Source organism: Condylura cristata, unplaced genomic scaffold (assembly GCF_000260355.1).
Source record: "Condylura cristata isolate star-nosed mole 26May11 unplaced genomic scaffold, ConCri1.0 scaffold00008, whole genome shotgun sequence".
Lineage (NCBI taxonomy): Eukaryota > Metazoa > Chordata > Mammalia > Eulipotyphla > Talpidae > Condylura > Condylura cristata.
Genome location: NW_004567109.1, coordinates 7,237,712 through 7,261,473, shown reverse-complemented (window position 1 = coordinate 7,261,473; position 23,762 = coordinate 7,237,712). Strand labels below are relative to the sequence as shown.

Here is a 23,762-nt window from a genome sequence, read left to right as displayed (position 1 = left end):
CACCCCACAGCTCCCACAGAGGGGCAGGGTGGTGGGGGTGATGGAGCTCGGCTGTGCCACTGCACCCCGAGTGGAATGTAATTGTGAAGCTGTGCGTGCCACGAGAGCTTGGCTTGTTACGCATTGTTTTGTAGCCCCCCAGAAAATGCTGGCTTTCTGGAGACTGACCACACTTGACTGTTGGGATATGGGGAGTCACGAGCTGCGCCTCCATCCTCACCCTGGAAGGAGGGGTGTCTTCCATCTCCTTCACCCCCTGGGTCTGCCCAGCTGGCTGTCAAGGGCCCCCTGTGGCTGCTGAACTAAGAATAGAGAGTCACAGACCGAGGTGGGGAAAATTGTTCTGTTTGTTTTAATTAAACTGACTGAAGAAGCCAAGACACAGACGGAAGGAGACTAAGAACAAGACTGGAAATAGTTTAGAAAAGAAATGAAAACCGATCGTGGAGATGTCAGTGCCGATGGGGTGGTGGGTGGGGCCTGGCCTTCACGTCAGCTCCAGGACCACTGTCAGGGTGAGCACCAAGGTGAGCCGGACGCCAGCAGGGCCAGAAGCGGAACCTGGTGGGGGGGATGGGGAGCGGTGTCAGAGCCCGGCTGTCAGCCGCACGTGGGGCGAGGCGGAGCTCCTGAGCCCAGAGTGTGGACACCGGCATGGGGTGCCTGGGCTCAAATCCCAGCTGCGCACGACCTCTTTCTGGTCCAGACTCCTTGGCTGAGCTGAGGCTCCCCCATGGGACCTGACTCTCAGGGTACCCCCTCCAAGCGGGACCCCCCAGCAGGGGCCGGGAGTGGAGGCCTTCCTGGAGACTGTGGGATTTGGCTCAGTGTGGGGAGGGGGTACCGGCGGGTCGGGGTGCAGTGTCTGGGTCTGGTGACGAGGCGGGCAGGTCAGAGGCAGCCTGGGGTGGGGGTGGGGGGCGGCACAGAGGCCTCCAGGGGAGCTGTCTGTACTAGGCCCCCTAAGGAGTGGTCCAAGCCAGGGCTGGGGGGGCCTGCTCGGGGGGCAGGGTTGCTGTGGTAGGTGGGGAGCGCACACTTGGCTCTGGAACCCCCCAGCTGCTTTGGGATGCTGAGCCCCCTCCGTCGCCCCAGTGCCCCTCCTGACCACTCCGGCCCATGCTCTGTCCTATGAGGGGAGGGCGGGAGGGCGTGCCATGGCGCCGGGCGCTTCCTGCAGACTCACCATTGGAGTCCTCTGTTCCTCTTGGGATATTTGGGTTTTCTGTTGGAAAGAACAGAAAGAACCAGAGATGGCAGCTGGCAGAGATGCTCCCCTTCTCCGGCCCCACGGGTGCAACCCAAGGCCTGTGTCAGGGCGGCCCTGCGCCCTGGTGATCTGGGCGCCACCAGCCCCTTTCTCTGGGGGAGAAACCGAGGGCCGTCGAGCTGTCTGCCCGAGGGCCCGGCTGCCAAGCGGCAGATCTGACCTTGTAAGAGCTGTGACCGCTCCAGTGGGGCTCCCTTTCAGACGCCATCTGGGGGGCCTGCGTCCCTGCTGCCCCCCCCGGCAGCCCCCCCCCCACGGGCTGCGTACCGAACACGATGAGCCGCGTGTGGGTGTCGGTGGAGCCCAGCGGGTTCTGGGCGGTGCACCGGTACAGGGAGCCGTTGAGCTCGGCCGGCACCCGCTCCAGCACCAGCTCTTTCCCGCCGAACTCCGCGCTGCCGTCCAGGAGGCGGCTCCCGACCCGCGTCCAGGTGAACACGGGCTCCGGGAAGACTTCGTTCTGTCGGCCAGGGTAGGAAGGGGTCAGGGGCCGCGTGGGCGGGCAACGCAGTCCCCGGATGGTTGGGAGTGGTGCTGGGAACCCCAGGAAGAGAGAGACTCCCCAGCCAGGCCCCGCGCCCCAGACCAGTGGGACCCCACATGCGCTGTGGCCACTGCTCAGCCCTGCACAGGTTATAGGAGCCAGACTCGGAGACGTCCCACTGCCGGGCAGCTCCCGGGGGTGCCGGCACCCCAACACCACCCACCACCCTCCCGGATGCTGAGACAGGCTGACCTGGAATCCGTGGACCAGAATCCTCACTGTGTCCCCGACCCGGGCTCTGCTGGGTGTCATCATGATTTTGGGTCCTTTAGGGGCAACTGTATGGGGGGAGGGCCAGGTCAGAGAGGCGCGGGGGGAGGGACAAGGAACGGGGGACAGGGGTAATGGCTGGGAGCCAGCATCCTGGAGTCAGCCATGCTGAGCTAGGGGCTCCCAGGACGCTGACTCGCCATGTGCCAGACTGGGGCAGCCCAGTCACCTGCTGGTGACAGGTGAGCTTACACCTCACAGGGGTTGGCACTCACAGGGGTTGGCATTTAATAAGCAAACAAGCCAGGGGAGTCCGAAGGTGGCAGCATCCTGAGCCAGGTCAGCGAGTGGTGTCCTTGCCCCTTCCAGGGAGGGTGTGAGACCCTCTGGGGAGGCAGCAGGCCAGTGCCAGGACAGCCGGCCAGGGAGGTGGGGGCCGGCCGGAATAGGCCCCATAGGTGTCCCTGCCAGGAAGGCTGTTAGCACCTCCCAGGGTGGCCCCAGGGAAAACACGTTGTCCCCAGGTCTGGGAGCTGGGTTGGGGGGGTCCCCAACCCCCCACCCCCAGAGCCTCCCCTTCGCACACGGCCCCAGAGCAGAACTCAGAGCTGCTAGCAGAGGAGGGTGGGCTCCCAGGCCTGCCAGTTTCATTCTCGGAGAACAAGACCAAAGGACTAATTAATTAAACCCCAAGCAAGACATCTGAGCAGCCACATGGGGCTGAGGAAAGAAAGCAGGGAGGGAAGAGCCAGGCCTGTGTGGGGAAGGGCTGGTGGGGGAGGTGGGGACGCCGCTGTGCCAGGCAGCAAGGAAGGGCGCTGGCCTGGGGTGTGGGTGCACACGGGGCCTCACAGTCTGAGTCCTTGGATGAGTCACTTCCAGTGCTCCGTGGGGACAAGGGTCAGAGCCCTGCCTGCCCACCACACGGGATGCTGGGGGCACCCAGAGATGGTGGCGGGAAGGCCGATGCTTGGGGTGGACATCCCCAGGCCGGGCACTATGTTGAGTGTCTTTTAGGCGCTGTTCTACTGAATCTTCCACCATGTGTGTGCCTGTTCCCACAAGGAAGCAGAGGTTGGGGGTGGGGCGCCTGGGGTATTAACTCTCCGTGCAGGGGAGGGCGAATGGCCAGTGGCCTGGGTCTGTCCTGTGGGCTGCACTGTCTGCTGCAGCCAGCAGAGGGCGGTGGGCAGCCCTTTCCCGGGGAAGCCTGGCCCCTGGAGGCCAAGGGCAGACATCTGTCCCCTTCCAGCCCAGCTTCCTCACTGCCCGGTTTTCTGAAGGCTCCACCTAATTCCTTCAGTCCCAGCAGGGTCTGCAGGGAAGTGACATTTATCAGGAGCACTAATCCCCAGTTAGGTCAGCCACGGCATCGTGGTGCTTACAAGGCAGGTTACCGTGAAAAATCATATTTCAGGCCAATAACACTGGCCCCCGGAAGGCAGTCTTGCCTGAGGTCACAGCGCAAGGATGAAGAGGCGGAAGCAGGTCTTGCTGGTGCACAGGTCTTCAGAGGGAAGTCGGGAGCCCAGGAGTGCAGGACAGGGCGTGGGGGATGCTGTCTCCACCTGGACAGCCAGAACCTCCCCTGTAGCCTGAGATTCCTGGAGGCTCCTGTGTGCTGCTACCTTGAGGGCAGAGGTGGCAGGCGAGGTCCTGGCTTCTCTGAGCCCAGTCCTGAGCAGATGGTCACTATGTCCACCCTCACTGCTGCACCAAATGTGACCCTGGATGCCAGTGGGGGCTGTCGCTTGCACACTTCCGCCACCTCAAGTGCACTAGCATCTTGCAGTCAGTCACATCCTGGGGTAAGATTAGAGGAGGCAGAAAGGAAAGACAGAGCAAAGCCCCAGGGGTGGGTGTGACAGGCACATTGAAGGCGGAGCAAGGAAGACTCAGGTCTCAGCGAGTGGAGCAGGGGTGAGCTGTGGCTGGGATTTGCTTTTAAGTGTGATGGCACTTTCAGGGAAACGCATGGCTCACAGTCTGACAAATCAGTGACCAACCTCCCAATCAAGCTCTAGAAAGTCCCCAGCCCTACAGAAGGTCTCCTTCTGTCTCCTTCCAGCCCATTTCCACACTCTACAGGTAAATACTACCCTGACGTCTCCCACCAGAGATTTGTTTGGTGTTGCAGAAGTTTGTATAACTGGACTGGGTGGTGAGTCTGCTTTGGTGTCTGGATTCTTTCACGCAGTTGCTCCATCTCTCCGAGTATAGCAGGAAATAATTTACCTGTAGTGTGGAGAAGCTGTGCACAAACACCACACATTTGTTCATCCACTTTCCTAATCACAGACATTTGGGTTACTCAGAGTTTTGTTTGTTATGTTAGGAATAAAGTAAATGGATAGGGTGAGTGTTTGAAAGAATGGAATGTCCATGGCTGCGAGGCGGCGCCAGGGACTGGGTGAGCGCTTCTCTTAGTGATGCCCAGAATTCATGTCCGAATAGGTGTGGACAAATATTTTCATTTCTCTTGGGTAACTATTTAGGAGCAGAACCACCAGGCCATAATGTAGGGGTAGTTTTGTCTTTGTAGGAAACTGTTCCAAAGCAGTACAACTGTTTAATCTCCTGCCCGCCGTACATAAGGTCTGATTGTTCCACACCCTCGCCAGCTTTTGGTATTATCTGTCTTTAATTTCAGCCGCTCTAGCGTGTGTGATGGTATCTCATGCAGTTTGTCTTTATCTCTGATGCCTAAAGATGTTACACTTTTCATACGCTGATTGGCCATTCGTATCTCTTCTCTTTGAAAAATTGAGTTGTCTGTATTGACATGTAGTAGTTCTTTATATGTTCTGGGAACAGATCCTTTGTCACTGGCCTGTGTGGAGAGTCTTTTATCTCAGTCTAGAGTTTGCCGTTTTCATTTTCTTAAAAGTGTCTTCTAAGGCACAAAAGACTAACATGTTGATTAAGTCCAATTTACTGCTTTTCAAATTTCCTTTAGTGCTTTCTGTGATCTCGTAAAGAAATTCTTTTCCAACTCCAATGTTACCAAGTTATATTCCTATGTTTTGCTCTGGAAGCTTCATGATGCTGGGTTTTACATTTAGGCCTATTCATCTCAAATTAATTCTTGTGTATATATGAGACAGAGGTCCAGGTTCCATAAGCCTGTCTGATGGCTCAGGGCTATTTGCTAAAAAGACTTCCCCTTCCTAGTGAATAGTTCAGGGGTCTTTGCCAAAAATCAATTGATGCTGTTATCTGTGTGTCTACTACTTCTGGATTCTAGTCTCTCTTGTCAGCCTCTGAGCACTGGAGGACTTTGGGTGGGGGGTGAGGGTGCCAAGACCTGATCCTCTTCAACTAGGTCAATCAGGGTGGAGGGCAGCGGAGGACAGAGGGGGCTGTGGAGACAGTGCCGACGCCGCCCCTGGCGCCTGTCCGGGGCTCGTGGATCGCTCACTGTCCCATGTTCTCCACTGAGACCTGGAACCCCCAGCCCATAGCTGTCCTCTGCCTCCTCATCAGCCCTCCTGAACAATGGCCACTGCTGTGATTTCCTTGGCCCAGGCCCTCTATGGATGCCCAGTTCAACCAGTCTTGAATCACCTCCCTCCTTCTAGCACCGATCCAGCCAGCTTCGCTGTCTCTCCATAGGCTTCGTCCTCGTGGGCCAAATCCCTGGGCCCCTATATATCCGATCTGATCTTTCGTGGTTTCGCTCCATGCAGCAACCCCCTCCCCCACCTCCCTGCCGCTCAAGTTCTCTAATCCAGCTCAGCCACCTCCTTAAGGACCCCGACTCTGACCTCTGTGCCCGCCCCCTCCCATTTCCCGGGTGGCCTGCAGCCCAGAGACCCCACCATGCGCGCCGCAGAGGCCCCCCAAGCCTTACCCAAGGGCTTGGCACCCCAAGCCTTACCCAGCGTGACCTCTGCCTGCATGGGCATCGACAGCGCTGGGTGCTTGACCTCACAGCTGAAGAGGGCCTCGTTGTCAATCTGTGGGTTGAGTGTCCAGGTGAGCAGGGCGCGCACCTCCACGGTGCCGTCGCTGCCCGGGGTGTGGCTGTGGCGCAGGAAGTAGACGGGCTCCGTGCTGTGGACCCAGCGGGGGAACTCGCGGCTCACCACCGTCTCTGGGATGTTCTCGGTGGTGGGCTGGAGGAGGACGCCGGGGTCTGGCGTCAGGCCGCGCAATGGGCGCTCCGTGTGGGGTCGCCCGCCCCGGGCTTCGGCGTCCAGCAGCGACAGTGACCTCTGCATCTTGGTGTCGTCCAGGTCACGGTGCAGGAGGCTGCGGAAGGGCCTGCTGTCCTGGAGGGGCCCGGAGCTCGCAGCGGGCGGTTCTGAGAGGAGCACCGCATCGATGGGTTCCCCATCTCGCTTGAAATAAACCTGGAATCGCAAGAGGGTGTGGGTGACCTTGACCTCCCAGCGGGCTCTGGGTGACTTTGACTTCCTGGGTGACTCTGACCTCCCAGGTGACCTTGACCTCCCGGTGGCGTCTGGGAGGAACTGTGCACAGGCCTTTAGGCACCTCCTTTTCCTGCCAGGCACCCTTTCCCTCCAGCACCCCAAGACCTCATCAGGTCGGTTCTCTGGGGACATGCAGGCCGTGATGGCATAGGCTGCATCCATGTCATCTTTCACTAGCTGGTGACCCTCCAACACCTACTTCCTGGGGTTATTGGGTGCTTAGAAATAACGTGCAGCAGCAGGGACTCTGCACACAGCTGTGGGGGCCACTTGGGTTTTCAGGGGGTGGTCCATGACCCCCCAGGGCCGAGCCTGTGGAGGATACAAAGGTGCCAGGCAGCGAGGGGAGGTGGGGTGTTGGGAGGAGAGGCTCTGTGTGGACCCGGGACCCTGACGTCAGAAGCCAGGTGTGGGCAGGGGAGGGAGCGAGGTGTGGCGATGAAGCAAAAGTGAATGTCTTCTTGCTTTCTCTGCTAATGGGGAACTCAACTTTTGAGAGGCAGCATTTGATTTAATTTGCCGTCTTTTTATTTTGGTACCTGCACCCACAGGCCTGTGGGGATTGGGTGTATTTTTTAAAATAAATCAGATAAATAAATCGATAGGAGACAGGGAGAGAGGAGGGGAAGCAGCTCTCTGGAGGGGGGAGAAGGAAGGAGGCTGGAGGGGCTGGCTGGAGGGGGAGCGGGAGGATGTGGGGGGAAATGAAATGTGGGACGCGGAGAAGCTGTCAGAGTTTATTGCTCCAACAAAGAATCTCTTATGCACATAATAGCCTGCTTTGGGCCCTCCTTTTTTTGAAAAGTGCTTCAAAAGCAGGTTTGTAATTTATATCAAAGAATTCTTTCAAGTTCTGATGTCCCAGACAGACGTAAGATGCCTGGAATGTAGGGAGATAAGGGCCTTTTATATCTATACACATATATATGTGACGATCCATGCACAGGGTTGGGTACTTTATTGCCAAGTCTGAAATAGCAGCAGTGGTGGGCTGGGGGAGGGGTCTCCCTGCAGGTCTTGGCCCACGAAGAGTCTGTCTTTGTGTCTGCCAGAAAAGGAGTTTGCTTTGGGGGGAAAGACCAGCCTGCCTGATCTCGGGGAGCGTGGACCCCTTCCTGGGTATTAAAGGGGGGGTTTGCCGCCGTGTCCAACTCTCCAGTTGCTGGTTTGAGAAGTGACTTCATCTGTTCCCTCCACCCCACTTTGGGGTGGAGGGAGGTGGCCTCCCAAGGGCCTGCCCCCCACACTCCTGCGTCTGCCTACCTGAGCCTGGGTGCACCTGCCCCACCTGGGTGCACCTGCCCTGGATGTCTCCACACCTAATTACTGCTTTGTTCTTGGCATCTGGGTCTCAGTGGGGCTGGCCTGGGTCCCAGCTCAGATCGCTGGGCCACACCTGTGAGACCCTCAGGGTCTGCTATGAGGGGAGGCATTGTCTTCCCACCGTGAACGCTAACCCCACTTCCCTACTGTTCCAGCTTATACGAAATCCTAGCAATATACGAAACACATAAGCTAAGACCCAAGGTGTCAAACAGTGTCAGATCTGGAAGGGGCCTTGGGAGCCTGTGGGTTCCTGGAGCCCTGAAGGTCTCTTGAGTGCTTTAAAGATCCATAAGGACCACTGGGCCTCCCTTCATCCTACACATCGGCGTTTCCCTGTATTTCATTCAAATCAAGGGGCCCAGCTTTTTAGTCCTGCTCCTAAAAAGCTGAAAACTTTAATGTTGTTCACACCCTAAGCCTTACAGACTGAGGAACAGGAGAAAGGTGTTTGCTCAGGCTCAGTGTATGTGGGGGTGGGGCTGAGGCCCCCTCTCCAGACGCTCATGAAGTTGGGGCTCTCAGGCCCTCCCTGCCCACTGGACAGGCCGTGACAGCGATGTGTGAGCTGAAGGACAGAGCTCAGCGGTTAGGTTGGGTCTAACAAGGAGGAACCACCCTCCCCCACCCTCTCCCCCCCTCCCTCCTGTTCTTCTCTCAACATCTCCCTTTCCTTGCCCCTCTGCTTCCCTCTATCCTCCCCCCAATTTCCTCCCCCCCATCTTCCCTTCCCACAGTGGGCCTGGAGCTAGAGGACATGACCTTGAGCCCCAGCTCTGTCATGGATACTCTGGACATGCCCCCCCCCACTGAATAATGGTTAGGGGTACACTTGACACCCCTCTGCCCTAAAGATCACTCCCACTGTGCAGTTCTAGGATCCTGGGGGTCAGGAGAAACGGCCAGGTGGCCGTGTCACCACACAGGTCACACCTCTCTGCCTCCATTTTGCAGCGGACACATGGTGGACACGTCACAAAGGAGGGCCACCTGCAGGGACTGGGGGTGAGGGGCAGCCCGGGGTACTCACCGTGGGTGCCGGTTTCCCTCCAGACACGATGCAGACCAGCGTGAAGTTCTGGGCTTGGTAGCGGCTGAAGGGGGCTGGGGAGTCTGCGGTCACCACTTCGATAGAGGCGGGAGGGGCTACCCGAGGGGAGACACAGGCAGACGGGGTTTGACTGGCAGGCCGGAGGCCTCACAGAGACCGAAGATGGGCCCGGGCCGCGGGCATGCAGTGAGGTTCTGCCGCCCTCGCCAGGTGGGGAAGATGCTTGAATTAAACTTCACAAGTGAAGTCAGCCAGAAGCATCAGAGACGGGTTGGGGGTGTGGGGGGCACACAAAAATGCAAAGGGGGCCCTGCCCGAGGCAGGAGCGGACCTGCGGTGAGCTGGGTCCCCCAGCAGGTGCGGGACAAACGCGGCAGGGAGAGGAACCGCGGGACCCGAGACCTGGAGGCGGGCCGGCCGAGGCCGTGATTGTAGGCTTCAGACTGACCGGGCACAGCCGGCCCCCACCAGCTCCTGGGCATCTCGTGGGCCTGCGGCTGCCCTGCCACTTGCTTGAAGCAGGCGGCTCGGGGTCTCCCACCCGGGATTCGGGGCTGGCGGTGGGCGCGCAGGAGCAGTGCCAGAGTGGCACTTTGAAGGGGCTGGAGGCAGTGCCAGTTTGGAAGGGAGAGGTGGGAGCCAGAAGTCTGCCCTCCTTTCAGAAGTTGGCTCATTTCCGTGTGTCCAGCTGCCCCCTCCCCGCCCCCTTCCCCTGCGGCTGCCACCACGAGGAGCCGGGGCTCACGGCCCCCCTTTCGGTCACCAGCTCCCTGGTCAGGTCACCAAACCTTCCGCCTCTGAGCCCCAGTGTGTTAAATGGGGACACTGCCTGGCAGGTGTCGGAAGGATGAGCCAGCACAAGAGAGCTTAGCACACAGTAGGGCCTCGCTATTACCACGGTCCCACTACGTGGTCTCCAAAGGGCCGTGGGCCGGTGAGGCAGAAGCAGCGTGGCCTCCTCTGACAGGAGGGGTTCGCTCCACTTAGGTTTAATTAAATCCGACAAACACTTCCCGACGCCTACTACGTGCCAGGCAGGGTGCCAGCTGCTGGCTGTAGGTGCCGGGCGAAGAAGCAGACACAGTGCTGAGAAACCCCGAGTCTGGCGGGGGCGACAGATGCCTGGCAACTCTATTTTAAGGTCTAGTGAGACACAGCCAGGTAGGAGCCGTTCATTCATTCGGCAGCCAACACGCCTGTCGGCAAGGGAAGCAGAATCCACAGGAAACGATGGAGAACAATAGACGGGGAATTGTAATTAAGTGTAAGATCTTCTGAAACAGATGGTAAGTGGGGTAGGTGTCGGAGGGGGGAAATCTCCAATTACCCAGAAGCCGCAAATCCCACCGTCTAACTTTCTCACGGACAGCCGGGGTTTCGCAGCGAGACGCGCGTGGCTCACGGTGCCCAGCCAGCAGCGACGTCGGGCACTCAAGCCTCTCCGCCCACGCGGAGGGGGATCACGTGTTCCCATTTCCTAGATGGGGCCAGTGACGAGATGAGGCAACTTGCCCAGTTCAGGAAGCGCCCTGGCTGCGGACGGACTAACAGTGACCACGCGCCCTGGCAGTTCCTGAGCACTCCACACGGCCAGTTCTTTTAATTCACGCGGCCGTCAGCGTAACATCACACACTACGTACAGATGACGTCATCTAGAATGCTAAGTATACCATTAATTTGTTAATCCATCCGTTGTATGTTACAATAATGTGGGATACACGGGATTTCGGAACTATGTCATTACATCATTTCACCTTTAAAACCCTCTCAAGAGAAAGCCCTCCCCGGCGACGCAATGGGTTAAGGCGCAGCACTGCGAAGCCAGCCACAGCCGCTTCAGTGTGAGTTGGCTCCCAGGGAGCTGACCCACATGGTGCAGCAGATCTCTCTTGTCTCGCTCCCTGCAACTGTGTACTTTGGCCATCTACCTGTTCTGCTCCTCACTCTGTCTCTGGTGAATCCTCCCGCCACCTCTGGCCTGTACATTCTGTACGCATAAACAAATTAAAAAAAAAATCCCTTTCAAGAGCAAACTTACCCTCACGTACGTGGCTTGCTTTCCCTCTCCATTGGGCTGCACTGGGCTAGACGTTGCAGGTCAGCAAACTGAGAGAGACCTGCACAGTCGCCCAGCTGTCAGTGGCAGAACCTGGGCTGGCCCTGGGCTTTCCAAATCCTGGCACGGCACAGGTACCCTGACCACAGGCACGCCCGCCATCTTGGCGCTCTGCACCCAAGTCACGCACACCACCCACACAGGCCCTGATCGGGAGCTGTGTTCCTATCGCTCGTTATATTTCGTTATATTTCTGAGCAGGTGTTAGCAATATGTACAGTTAATCACGCTCGTAAGACAACAACGGGTTTCAATTGTATGGGCGATGACACAGCAGAGCTGCTAATATCAGTGTGGACAGCCCAGGCTCCACACGCTCCCTGTCAGCATGTCCTGATCACGGTGTCCCAGGAGAATGTCACTCAGCATGTCCCCGCCTGTCTCCAGGGCACAGGCTGGGAGCTGACAGCCGGGGCCTTGGCTGCTGTGGGCGCTCCACCCCACCATCAGCCCTTCTCCCGTCCCCTGGACAAAGTGTGGCACTGCACACCGCCTCCCGGGCACTGAGGCGCCTGTCTGCAGCCTCCCTCTGCTCTTGGGCCTCCCTGGCTCCACCCCACGCTCAGCTCATCCCCATTTCTCCATCTTCATCCCCACTTCCACCCCCTCCCCACCCTATCTCTGCCCGTCTCTCGCCCCATCCCAGCTCAGTCCTCATTTCTGTCTCTACCTCTCCCCGAACCCCCTCTCCATGTGCGCCTCACCCCCATCCTGGCTGCAGCCTCTGACCCAGTTCAAAGCGAGCAGCCCACGCTGTGCCGGTCCGGGTCCCGCGGCCCCAGGAGCTGTGCCCCGTCAAAGGCGGTGGCCAGCAGCAGGCACAGCCGTGAGTGCCCATGACTTCAGAGAATCGTCCCTGGTTCAAAGTCGGGCTCCAGGAGCGGCAGGGCGTGAGAGCACCCACCGGGCGCCTCACCCGCACACCAGCCTCGCCCCGACTCACCTGCGACGGTGGCCCACGCGCCCCTCATCTGCGGATTTGGGGTGAGTGTTTTCATATGATTGCACAGAGCAGTGCTCCTGTGCACTACACCCACGGCCCACCTGCACCAGCCCCCCGAAATTGCCCTCCTCTAGGAAAGAGCCAGGGAGCAGGTTTATGTGGCTCAAGAAGGGGATAAACAGTAGCCGTCGACGCCCCAGTACGGACCTAGACAAGGGCAGAGCTTCAGGTCTGCAGCCGCTTCCGCACGTGTCCCCCTGGGAGAGCAGCCCTGGGCCTGGGTGCAGCCACCGTCAGGTCACCGAGGGCCCAGCACTAAGCTGCTCTGGCCCTGAACTCCAGTCACGTGCACTTCCCAGCTTCCTGCTGATTTTGCTCGGGTGGAGAGAACCAGGGCCAGAGTTGCTTTCCAGTGTGGGGAGAAGGGACTCCCCAGGACCAGAAATTTGGGGAGAAGGGGCTCCCCGGGGCACAGCACCGCTGACCTCTGTGGCTCTGCACTGTGGCCCTGTGCTGTGGCCATCGTGGGCGGCAGCAGTTAAGTCATTATGGACTCGACGGTATCGACACAGTGAGGCGATGTCGGGCGATCGGTTTTATGAAATTAACTCTGAAATATAGCCTGTCTTTCTCCTGAAAGCAGAACTTTGCTTCGGCCCCCATAACTCACTTTGAAGCCCACACGCTGGCTCTCTGCTCTGTAAATCATCCGGAGGCCTTTGTGATTCGAGCACACAGGCCCGCTGTTAGAGAAACCCCAGCATTCGCAGAGAGTGGAGTCGGCCCAGGCCGTGTCTAACCATAGTTAGACTCCCAGGCTTTCTACCACAGTTAAATTCTCTCCCCACCTTGAGGTGCACCCCAGCTCCCAAAGCTCCCTTTGGGTGCTGGTATTAATAGTCCAAGCTTCCAGTCCGGGCTCTGCTACCAACATCCCATGGGACCTGGGGCGAGTCACTCGGGCCCGGGTCAGTCTTCCCGTCTATGAAATGGGTTGAATATGACATATCTGCCCCTTCTTACCTTCCAGGGTTTTTGAGAGGAGACACAACTATGAAGCCAGACTCGAGCCTTCTCTGCAGACAGCCAAGGGCTGAAACGGCTTATTTCTATGAGCTCCCTCGGCTGAGAAACTAGGGGAGTGTCCTTCCCTCCCCAGAGTGGCCCTTGTCTGGAGGAAGGGTTCTTTCTCTCTCTTCCTTGGGTTCTACTCCACAGGGTATTTCGCACACACTGCCGCTGTCATTTATCACGGGGTGCTGATCAATTAGATTTTGGGGAGGAATGGGGAGGGAAAAGCCAAGTTCAAAATTTTATTATTTGCAAAAATCCATTCTTTCCTTTCAGCAAGCTTGCTCTATCGACTGCCTTCTTTTTCAATCAGCTCCTAGTCATTACACCATATTTCAACAAAAAGGTAAGCCACCTTCTTAATATAAAGTGTCCATGAAGATAGATGTCCCTCCAAGTCCGCTATTTTATTTCTCCTTTTCTTCCCCTTTTGGTCCAACATCTCAGCTTCTTTCCCGTCCTCATCTCCATTTTCTCTCTGCTTCTTCAAGGAAATGTCGCTCCAAAGAGCATCTCCTTGCGAGCCCTTCTCTGCTCTGACCATGCTCAGCGGCCCCCAGTCTCTCCTCACTCTGTTTCCTCCTCTGCTGGTTAATTCTGCCTTACCCTTTAGGGCAGACCTAGGTGATGCCGCCTCCAGGCAGCCTTCCAGGACTTGGTCAGATTTTGGGATAAGCTTCTAGGTTTCTGGAAAATCCTTCTTTCCTCATACCCACTGGTGCCTGTCACTCTGTCCTGGGTCTACATCTATTTCTCCACTAGACTTTGCATTCTCTGAAGGGACTTACGTTTCTTCACCTGAACCTCAGAGCTAGCACAGACCTGCCACACAGGAATCCAGCTGCAATGCTTATTTCCTTCCTTGGTTTGCCCCAGCACGGGCAAGCATGGACTCTCTTTGTGGAAGGAATCCCATAAGCCCCTGCAATGCAGTGGCCCCTGCCCCCGACTCTAGTCTTGTCGTCACCAAAACCACCTTCCTATCACCCCGTGACCATCACCATGGTCCATAACGTGTGTACGCGCTTAGGTATTCTACACGCGTGCCATTTCAGCGGCAGGGCCTTGCACACATTGCTGCCTCTGCCCAAAGTCCTTCGTTCAGTCTCTCTGCACAACTGGGTCCTGCCTAGCTTTAAACTTTCTCCTCAAAAGTCACCTCAAATCTAAAAATAGTCCGTTTATTCTAACACACCTTTTATTTCTTTACAAAGCTCTCATAATTAGAACTATAGCATATACTAGTTTGCAAAATGTCTTTTCCTCCAACCTCATGTCCCCTCCCAACACTGTTGTATCCTAAGGGCTGACATGCCAGAATTTGCTCAATAAACTCCGTCAAATGCACATCAAACACATGAATAGCTAAATCGGTGTGTGTGGCGGGCCCAGCGCCCTACCCTGCAGCACCCATTTGGAAGGGCTGAGGACTCCCGCCCTGCCCCCGCCCGTCTCTGCAATAGCCAAGGAGGCCAAGCCCCCCAGTGGGAAGGGATCTCCAGCAAGAAAAGAGAGGGGAGAGAAGCAGGACTCTTGGTTTATGGGACAATTAAATATCGAACTGAGTAGTAACAGCAGCCAAGGGAAAAAAAACCCTGACCAAAAGCCCCAAATGGAGCCGCCATCAGTGACAGGAGAGAGAAACGCCGTGTATCTGTGGGCTCCGATGCGCTTTTTTATGTGGCAGCTGCTGGGCTGAGCGGAGCCCAACTCCCTCCACACCCATCGTGGTCCTGGGAGCTGGAGCAACGGTGTGGGGTGGGGTTCTGGGGCCCAGGTTACTGCCCTGCCTGAGATGGGGTGCTCCTGCAGGCCAGGGTGAGCAGACACACCCCCTGCCCCGCCCCCACTCTGCTAGGAGCTGGCTGGCAGCACAGGTTCACCTGCCTGGCCCGCCCCTGCCAGCTGTTGTGTTCTCTCAGTGGTGGAAGATAAAATTAACAGCCCCAACTGGAGGCTTTGGCTCGCTGCTTTGGGGGAGCAGCCGGGGTGGGGGTGTAGCGCATGAGGCTGTGAATCCATGATGCCAGGCAAAGCAGGCTCCGGCGTAAGTGATACCGATGATGGAAAAGTAAAGCCTCATAGCGCACATGTACACACACGCGTCAGGGGGAGGCCCCTGGGCCGGCCCCGGCAGTCCAGCAGGGACCCTGGCTAGGAATAAAAACTCGAGAGCCCCTTTCTAGATCTCCCGAATCAGAAACCCCCAGCGCCGGTGTGGTCCAGCCACTGGCTTTAACAAGCCCATCAGGCGGCTCAAATGCAAGTTCAGGCGTGAACCGCCCCAGGGACTTGGCCAGTTTCGTGCACTGCTCTGAGTTAGGCTGGACCCAGGCGGCGGGTCTCGCGCACTCAGGGCTCGGGGCCCAGTAGGTGCTCGGCGAACAGGGCTGGGAGATGACCCAGAGCACTGGGCTCAGGGGACCGGAGAACATCAGAGGGGCTTCTCCGGGCCTCCAGACAGGGCATGGGCAGGACCCCAGATCCTGAAGCCCCGCCCCCACAGGCAGTGCAGCCTTCTGCCTGTGCCCTGAGGCTCCTGCACGTCCCCCGCCGGCGCCGGTGGGAAGCCAGGCGGTTTACTGCCTCCCGCCACGCGGGCAGGTTTATGTGGCAACAGAGGGAATGTGATCAGGCCGGCGGAGGTGCCGTTTCCGCAGAGATGAAATCTATGGGGTGTGACATGAGTCTGTTTTAAATAGCAGCAAGGCTGGCTATTTGGGGGATGTTTTCAATCTATCCCAGAGGTCTATATTACACACATGGGCGATTTCACCAGGTGCCATATTTGTAGCGGTATGAAAGAAGCCTCTGGAAGCCTGTGGAAGCTGGGGAGCCCCTGAAAAGTAGGGACACGCATTTGAGGCCTGCTGGTGGCACCGGCGCTAAACGCGAGTTCTTTCTACTCGAGTTTCAGTTCAGGCCCGGCTGTACTCTCTCCGCCATCTGTCCACCTCGCCCCCCACACACCAGAGAGCGGCTCCTGACACTTGGGGGGCCTGGGGGAGCCCCATAGGTTCTTTCTCTATTGGGGCAAAGGTCTGCCCTTCCCACAGATCTGTGCCTCAGCCCCAGGTTCGGCCTGGCAGCTCTGGGGTTTTGAGCGAAGCCTACTGCTCCCCACAACGCCTGGGGTGTCCACTCAGGGGTGTCCTGACGCAGCTGCTCACGTCCTGACCTCACCCACAGGAGGTGGTGATGCTGGCCACATGTCATGCAGGACACAAGCAAGGAGCCTGAAGACCCAAGTTCTCCTGGCAGATTCCTGCTGCAAGGGGCCAAGTTACTGCATTTCTCTGAACCTCGGTTTCCTTTTCTGTAAAATAACCACAAGCTCCCCCCACTATTCAGTGAAGAGCTTAGCTCCATCCTGGCACCTCACCAGAACCCCGTGGGTGATTTCAGAGTTAAGATACTCTGACAGCTGCTCGTAGGGAGAGCAGGACCCCCGCCTCCTCGTGGGGACGGGGGTGGGGAAACTGAGACAGGCTGCTGACTCCCAGGCCATGCTGACCCGGGGCGCCCTCTTGGTCTCGGTTTCCCCCGAACATGGGGTGTGGGCTACTCCTCTGCTCTCTCCCACTCTGCTACATACAGCTCTGCTAACACCTGTAACCTCAGCCTGGTGCCTGCCCCTTAAATCACTGGGCCCGAGGCAGTGCAGTTTCCACAGCCACATTTCACTTGTAATTAGGGGCCCATCCCAGGGAGGGGAAGTTTACCTTCTGCTGAGACACTAAATCCAGCTCCCGGAGGAGAGAATGAACGGCGGTGCTGACCTAACACTTGTCAAGGCTTAACCGGGGCACCCGTGGGTCCTGCTTCGGCGGGGCCAGAGGCTGAGCCAGGGGAGCAGGTGGCTGGGAGGGGGGTGCAGCTCTGGAACACGAGGTGCGCCCCGCTGCTGAGACATGGCAGGGCCTGGAACTGGTGAGGGCTTGGGGGTACCTGCTTGGATACGCCCACGGAGCAGGTGAATCTGGTGCTTGGCTCGGGGGGCCTGATGGGTTGTTCTGAGAAGCTGAAGGGAGCCTGAGTTTGGAACCAGGTGGTCCGAGTTCTACAACAAGCTGTACCGGGCCCTGCCAGGTCTTCACACCTGCAGCCAGTTGGGCTCTGTGTCCTGGGACTTCTACCTGGAGACGCCGTGTACACCAGCCTCTAGGCCCTGAATCTTACCTGCTTCTAGGCCCTGAACCCTGGGACAGATCTGCAGTCACTGTCCTCAGAGCCATTCACTAGCTGTGTGACCCTGGGTGAGTTACTGAACCTCTCTAGGCCTCAGTTTCCTCATCTATTAAAATGGGAATAGTCGGGCCCTCCCTGGTGGCGCAGTGGGTTAAAGCACTGCACTAAGAAGCTAAAGCCACTTCTGCACGAGTTCGATTCCCGCCTGCCCCGGAGGAGACCACATGGCATGGCAGACCTCTCCTGACCCTCCCCCTGCTCCCCTCAGCAGTGTACTTCATCGATCTGCCTGTTCTGCTCCCCACTCTGTCTCTGGTGAAGCCTCTCGCTGCCCCTGAGCCTCTGGCCTGTACTCCAGTTCTGTATGTACAAATAAATAAATCTTTAAAAAAAAGAATGGGAATAGTCAAGGTACTGACCTCCCCGACATCTGTAAGGATGAAATAAATGAACATATTTAAAGTGCTTGGCCAAAGTCTGGCTCCCTGAACTGAAGACGGAATGCTGTGTGTCCTGGCTGTCCCTTCTTAAAACTCATCTTTTTCAGTCCTTCCCCCTAGGCAGGCAGGGGGCAGGTGCTTGCAAACATTAGTTCTGTCAAGGACCTACAAGTGTGAGGCGTGAATGAGGAGTGGTCTGTCTGTTCCCAGCGGCCAAGCCGGTGACGGCCAGGCGCCCCCAACAATGTGCCTGCCTGATGAGACTGCACCTTCCAGTCACTGCCACAGGTCGGGGGTGGGGGTGGTGCGGCTTTCCAGATCATGCCGAGCGCGTGGGTGCGTGGGTGTGTGGCTTCCACCCGCAGCCAGGGTCCCAGGACCCCTGAAGGAAGGGAGAGGCCATCAGCCTCTAGCTGCCCTTTATCAGAAGACTCAGCCTTCTCTCCTGTAAAATGGGGACACTGCCTCGCTGACCTTCCAGACAGCTGGGAGGAATGTTCCACGCTGCCCTGTTGAGAGGCTCCTCTGGCCCACGCTCAGTGAGGGCCACGTCCCTCTGCCATCCTGATGACACCGTGTATGGGGAAGCCCAGGCTTATGGCTCCCAGCAGACCTGTGCTCAGTTCCCGGGCCTCTGAAGAATCTATGACAAGGCAGCACAGGGCTGCTGGTGTGGGGAGGGAGGACTGCCGGAAGGAAGGGGACTGCGGGGAGGCCCAGCAAGCCCATGAACACGCCGGCCCAGAGGCTGAGTGCACAGCGGGCAGCCACCCGGGGCACTCCTCTTTTCCGGGCTTTGTTCAGGCAGGGAGGGAGGAATCTGGAAGCCTGTTCGGGAGGTGGTCAGCAGCCCTTCCCAGCGTGGCAGTGACTGTCTTGGTTGATGACCCAGTTAGCGCCAGAGTGCTCCTCCGAGTCCCGGACACGGTCTGCCCCTCTCTGAACTGGCTCTCCGCTGGCGACCTGGGCTAGCGGGGCCTGTGGGCGGCCATCCTTCCTGCGGGCTGGACCCAGGCACTAAAGACATCAGCGTCCAGCCTCAGGACATACTCGTGCATGTCCAGGCTCCGGCCACACCCGCCTCCGCCAGCCGGCTCAGGGCAGCCAGGCTCAGCCCGCTGTATCCGGCCCCCGCGGCCTGCCTAGCTGTCCCCTCAGCAGATCCTGGCAGGGAGGCCCCTGGAGGTGCCTCGGGCAGCAGCCTGGCCCTCTGCCGAGACGCACCTTTTCTGCAGCTGTCTGGAGTGACATGGACACCTGGTCTCGCTGGGTCCTCCCTCCTCAGAGGACAACTCAGCCAGTGCCAGGTCTTTCACTGGTCTTTCACCTGTGCTCCCCGCTGGGCTGTCCCGGGGCGTCTGCCTGGAAATGCCGCGTGCACCTGCCTCTAGGCCCGGAACCCTAAGCCAGATCTGCGGTCGCTGTCCTGCTAACTACTGTCCTGTCCTCAGAACCTGCCGGTAGGCCCAGGTGGAGACACCCTACCTGCGGAAAGGCTGGCTTCTTTACCGCTTACCACACCCATGAAGAACGGTCTTTACTCCTGGTTTCCTGACGAGGGAATGGAGCCTTTGAGAAGAAAAACCTCAGCAAGACCATGGAGGAGGAGATTTTGGATCCGGAGCTCCTGGCTCCACTCTCTCCTGAGTTCCTCCACCAGTGCTGGGTGGAGGCCAGCGGGTCGCTGCCAGGCTCAGCGGGCACCCATGGGCTGCGATCCCTAACTATTGTGCTGACCCTGCCCCCGACATTTATAGGGTCAAGGGTAGAGCCACATGGGTGGGAAGTCAGAGCAGTTGGCTTTTCCATGAGCTCTCACAGGCCTTTACAGTCCCTGTCCCGAGAGGGGAGGCCAAATTAGTATGCCCCCCATTAGCAGGTGGGGAAACCGAGGCACACGCTTAGGCCTATGCTCTCTGGAGCGGCCCTCTCTATCCTCACCAGAGCTGTGCCCTTGCACTCACTTTACTCTGTCTTCCCACTCGTAGGACGGGGATGGTCAAAACAGGCCGCAGGTGAGGACCGCTACGGCCTCCAGGCAGGTGCTGGGCGGGCGGAAGAGCACCCCGGGGCAGCACTGGCTCTTCCGACCTGCCGGTGCAGGGCTAGGTCTAAAATCATCTGAATCCCAGGCCCATACCCTTAGCCAGTCCGCAACCCTCTCAAGTAAACGCTGCTTCTAATCAGCCTACTTAAGCAGAGGAATAATTCTCAGCTGGGGACGACCCAGCTACTCCTGTTCCAGAGGGAGACCTGAGTGCTAGTCGCCAATCACGAAGCGAGGGGGGCGGGGGCTGGTGTCTGCTTGGGGACAAGAGGACCCAGGTCTGGCCCTCAGGGCCTGAGGCTGCCCCGTGTGCAGGGAGGTTTGGGTTCACACAGCTCCCCTCAGCACCTCCGCGCCTCAGCTCTGGCTTGGCCCACAGGCAGCCAGCCTCCCTCCCTGTGGCCACTGCTGTCGCCTGGGGCCAGTTCATGTAATTAGCTCAAGCCTGGCCGGGGACTCATCCCTCCAGCTGCAATGCAGGGAAATGAGCTATCATCTCACCCAGCAGTGGGAATGTGGCCTGGGCTGTGGAGGGGCTCTGACCGCCCCTGCCTGGGGGCCCCCAGGGATTCTCAGACCAGCGGTCCTCTGTAGTAACCTAGGACCTCAGACACACCCGCTGGGCACTCACTCTGGAATATGGTCCTCCGGCACAGCAGACTCCTTGAGGCCACGCCCACAGGCATCCCTCACAGGGAAGAGAGTCTCTCCTGTCTGCTCAAACCAGCAGGAGCACGGGCAGGCTTTTGGGGGGCAGGGTTTCTGCATCCCACTTGGAGCTATAGACTTTTCTCTTTTCCAAGTTAAGGGAGGTTCTCAACACCGGAATTACTGGTCCTCAGAATCTGCACCTTTTTCTAGAAAGCATCCCTGGGCTGGGAGTTCAAAGAATTGAGTTAAGTCTGGTCTGAGGAAGCAGAGTCAAGATTCCAGTAATCGTAGGTTTGCCTGGGTGTCACACACATGGGCTCAGCCTCAGTTGCGCTCAGCCTGTCTGCAGTGACTCTCCCCAGACAGTGTCTTCTAATAAGAAGCCTGGAGGAAGTGACAGGAGGACTTCCTGAGAACTCAGTGCTGGAAGTCACACAGCCAGGAAGGAGCAGAGCCAGACTGATCACCAGATGTGCCAAGGAGGAGCAGAGATTCTCAACAAGGACGCTGAAACAATTCAGCTCATACCACATCCAAAACTTAACTTGAAATAGATTATGCACCTGAATTTAAGAATTAAAACTACAGAACTCCTAGAAGAAAATTATAGGAGGGCCCTTCCTGGTGGCGCAATGGGTTAAAGCACAGTACTTTGAAGCTACTGGCGGCCGCTTCTGCATGAGTTCGATCCCAGGCCAGAGAGCTGACCCACAGGGCACAACAGGCCTTTTGTGTCCTGCCTATTGCTCCCCTCAGCAGTGTATTTCACTTGATCTGCCTGTTCTGCTCCCCACTCTGTCTCTGGTGAATCCTCTCACCACCCCACATCTCTGGCCTGTACCCCAGTTCTGTATGCACAAATAAATATTAAAAAAGAGAAAACTACAGGAGTAAATCATGACCATGGGTTACTCCAGGCCTCCTTAGACAACATGCCATCAAAAGCATGAGCAACAATAGAATACACACGACATAGTCATAACCATAACCTTCTGTCTCTGAAAGGACACCATCGAGAAAGCGAAAAGTTGCAATAAACACAAATGATATACCAGATCAGACACTTGAACTTGGACGAAGACAAAAACGCCAACCGAAAACAAACAACCCGAAGATAATTCTCTATCTTGGAGTGGTCAACTGAGTGGCCAATACGTACATGAAAAGATGCTCAACCCTCAACGTGCTTAACCATTAGAGAAATGCAAATTACAGCCACAGAGAGAGGACCTTCCTAAGGGACAGTTTCTTCATCTCTACTGTCCTCCTTGCTGGTACAGTGCAAGTCCACAAGGTGAAGACTCCGCCTTGGTCCCCACTGGGTTCCCAGCACTGGGCATGCGCTTGACACCTGTCAGGGCTTGACATGTGTGTTACAAGCTCTGTGCAAAACTGGGGAGGGTTCTCATGGGCACCGAGGTTGCTGTCAGGAGCATTGGCTCTGGTCTCGGGCAGACAGGAGGCATCCTGTTCAGGCACTCACATAGGTGAGCCTCTGAAATGACCTGAGCCTCCGCTCCCTGGTCAATAAAATGGGGGGGGGGGACAGTATGCCCTCAGAGGACTCCCACGAGACTTACTTGGACCCTCGGCACAGTCTGTACTTGGCCTTGATCATCAGCTACGGACTGAATGATCAGTGGCCTCGGGGGGTAGGGCCATTGGTGAAGGTGGCTGAGAACTGGGCAGAACCAGAAAAGCAACATCTCTGGGCTCCGTGGGGATGTCTGGCCCTCCCACACTTAATTGATTGTAACATCACACCCTGAACATGCTCCCCTGCATAACCTGCACCCCCAAGAAGAGCCTGTGCAAGCCTTGCGTGACTGTGTATAATGCGTTCCTGGGGCCCAGAACGCAACTTTCAAATTGGCTTACAATTTATCTGCAGCTCGGATAAAAACATTTTAATGACTGTGCGGCATGAACCCTCGGTGTCATCCCCGGGGCTCCCAAATGCCTCTCCCCACCACAGAGCGGGGATGTTATAGGCGTGAAATTACAGCCACTCTCGCATTTTGATCTCCACCCGGAGGCTTCTGGAAATAGCGTGTTAGAATGTACTGGAAGGAAGTGGAGCAGTGATGGCAGACTGGGGTGCAGGCTCCCCTATGAGCTGCTCTGTGATTCTGCTGCATGGGGGGGTTCTGGCTGCACCCACCAGCACACCCTCTCCCTTCTACTCTGGGACGTACCCCTTGCTCCCCAAATCAGACAGGGGATGCCTCATCGTTAAGGCCCCTTTTGGTCCCCTGCTCGTGAAGAGCCCCACTCACCTAGAGGGAGGGACTGGTGATGAAGAAAGGCCCGGGCAGAGCCACAGACAGGCCAGAGCAGTGAGCAGCTTTAATTTCTAAAACCCACCTCGAAATATATTTAAAGGGAAAGGTCACGAGGTCTTGGAGCTTGGTGGGGGGCGTGGCACCATCTTTAAATCTCGCTAATTGTGCCTGATGGTTAACAGATGAAATCAGCATTTGCCAGAGGAAGTAGTTAGCCGAGTCCTGGGCAGGGCTGGGATCTGCGCATTCTGTCCCGTGGCCTGTCTGGTGAGTGCCCCCAGCCCTGGCCAAGTCGCTTCCTCCCTGGGCCTGGTCTAGCAATGCACAGTGAGGCTCCTGCTTTGCAGGCGGATGTGGCTGCTGGGTCAAGGGTCCCCTACCGGAAAGCCCCTCTGTCTCTCCTGGGCCCCCACACCATTCTGGGCCTCACTGAGCCACCGGAAAGGCCCCAGCCCCAGGGGCCCAGAGCAAACCACTGGCCATGCCAGGGCAGGCTGGCCTCCTAGGCCCTCAGGGAGAACGGTAGGAAGAAAGAGGGTCCTCGGCCATCACAACGGGCATTTTGGGGGCGCTTCCCTGGACAGTGTCTCGGCGCACTGGGCACAGTACACGCACACACGGACACACACATGGACACTAACACGGACGGCATACTCGGCGGCACACTCCCCTCACCCTGCGCCTGGGGTCTGCACTCACCCATGACGTTGAGGAAGATGTTGCCCGATGCCAGGACCACCTTCTCCCTCGTGGCGCGGTCGTAGATGCCCACGTGGCACTCGTAGGGGCCGTTGTCTGAGATGCGGACCTCAGGCAGCCTGGGGAGGCAGGAGCAGGTGAGCGCCGTCGTCGGAGCTGAGCAGTGGTCCCCAAGGAAGCCCACCCAGAGCCAGCTGGCTCCTGCCCCGCGAGCCCACCCTGCCCTGTGTTGGGAGGGGCCAGCCCCGTGGACGCCTCTCTGAGCCGCTCTGCTCGAGTGGGCGGGGCCGGCCCCGTGGACGCAGCTGCGAGCCGCTCTGCTCGTGTGGGCGGGGCCAGTCCCGTGAACGCCTCTCTGAGCCGCTCTGCTCGCGTGGGCGGGGCCGGCCCCGTGGACGCCTCTCTGAGCCGCTCTGCTCGTGTGGGCGGGGCCAGCCCCGTGGACGCCTCTCTGAGCCGCTCTGCTAGCGTGGGCGGGGCCGGCCCCGTGGAC

General features: G+C 57.9%; 1 protein-coding gene across 1 annotated transcript in view; it reads right to left on the bottom strand.

The window, feature by feature from the left end:
• Positions 1-329: 329 nt before the first annotated feature.
• IGSF21 (immunoglobin superfamily, member 21) overlaps positions 330-23,762 on the bottom strand; it is a 267,753-nt gene continuing 244,320 nt past the window's right edge. The window contains exons 6-12 of the mRNA XM_004678549.2: positions 23,270-23,388; positions 8,811-8,926; positions 5,902-6,376; positions 2,007-2,092; positions 1,538-1,730; positions 1,187-1,225; positions 330-561 (exon numbers count right to left, since the gene is read on the bottom strand). Of these exons, the coding sequence (XP_004678606.2) occupies positions 488-561; positions 1,187-1,225; positions 1,538-1,730; positions 2,007-2,092; positions 5,902-6,376; positions 8,811-8,926; positions 23,270-23,388 (1,102 nt within the window). The 3' untranslated portion in view covers positions 330-487. The remainder of the gene's footprint in view (positions 562-1,186; positions 1,226-1,537; positions 1,731-2,006; positions 2,093-5,901; positions 6,377-8,810; positions 8,927-23,269; positions 23,389-23,762) is intronic.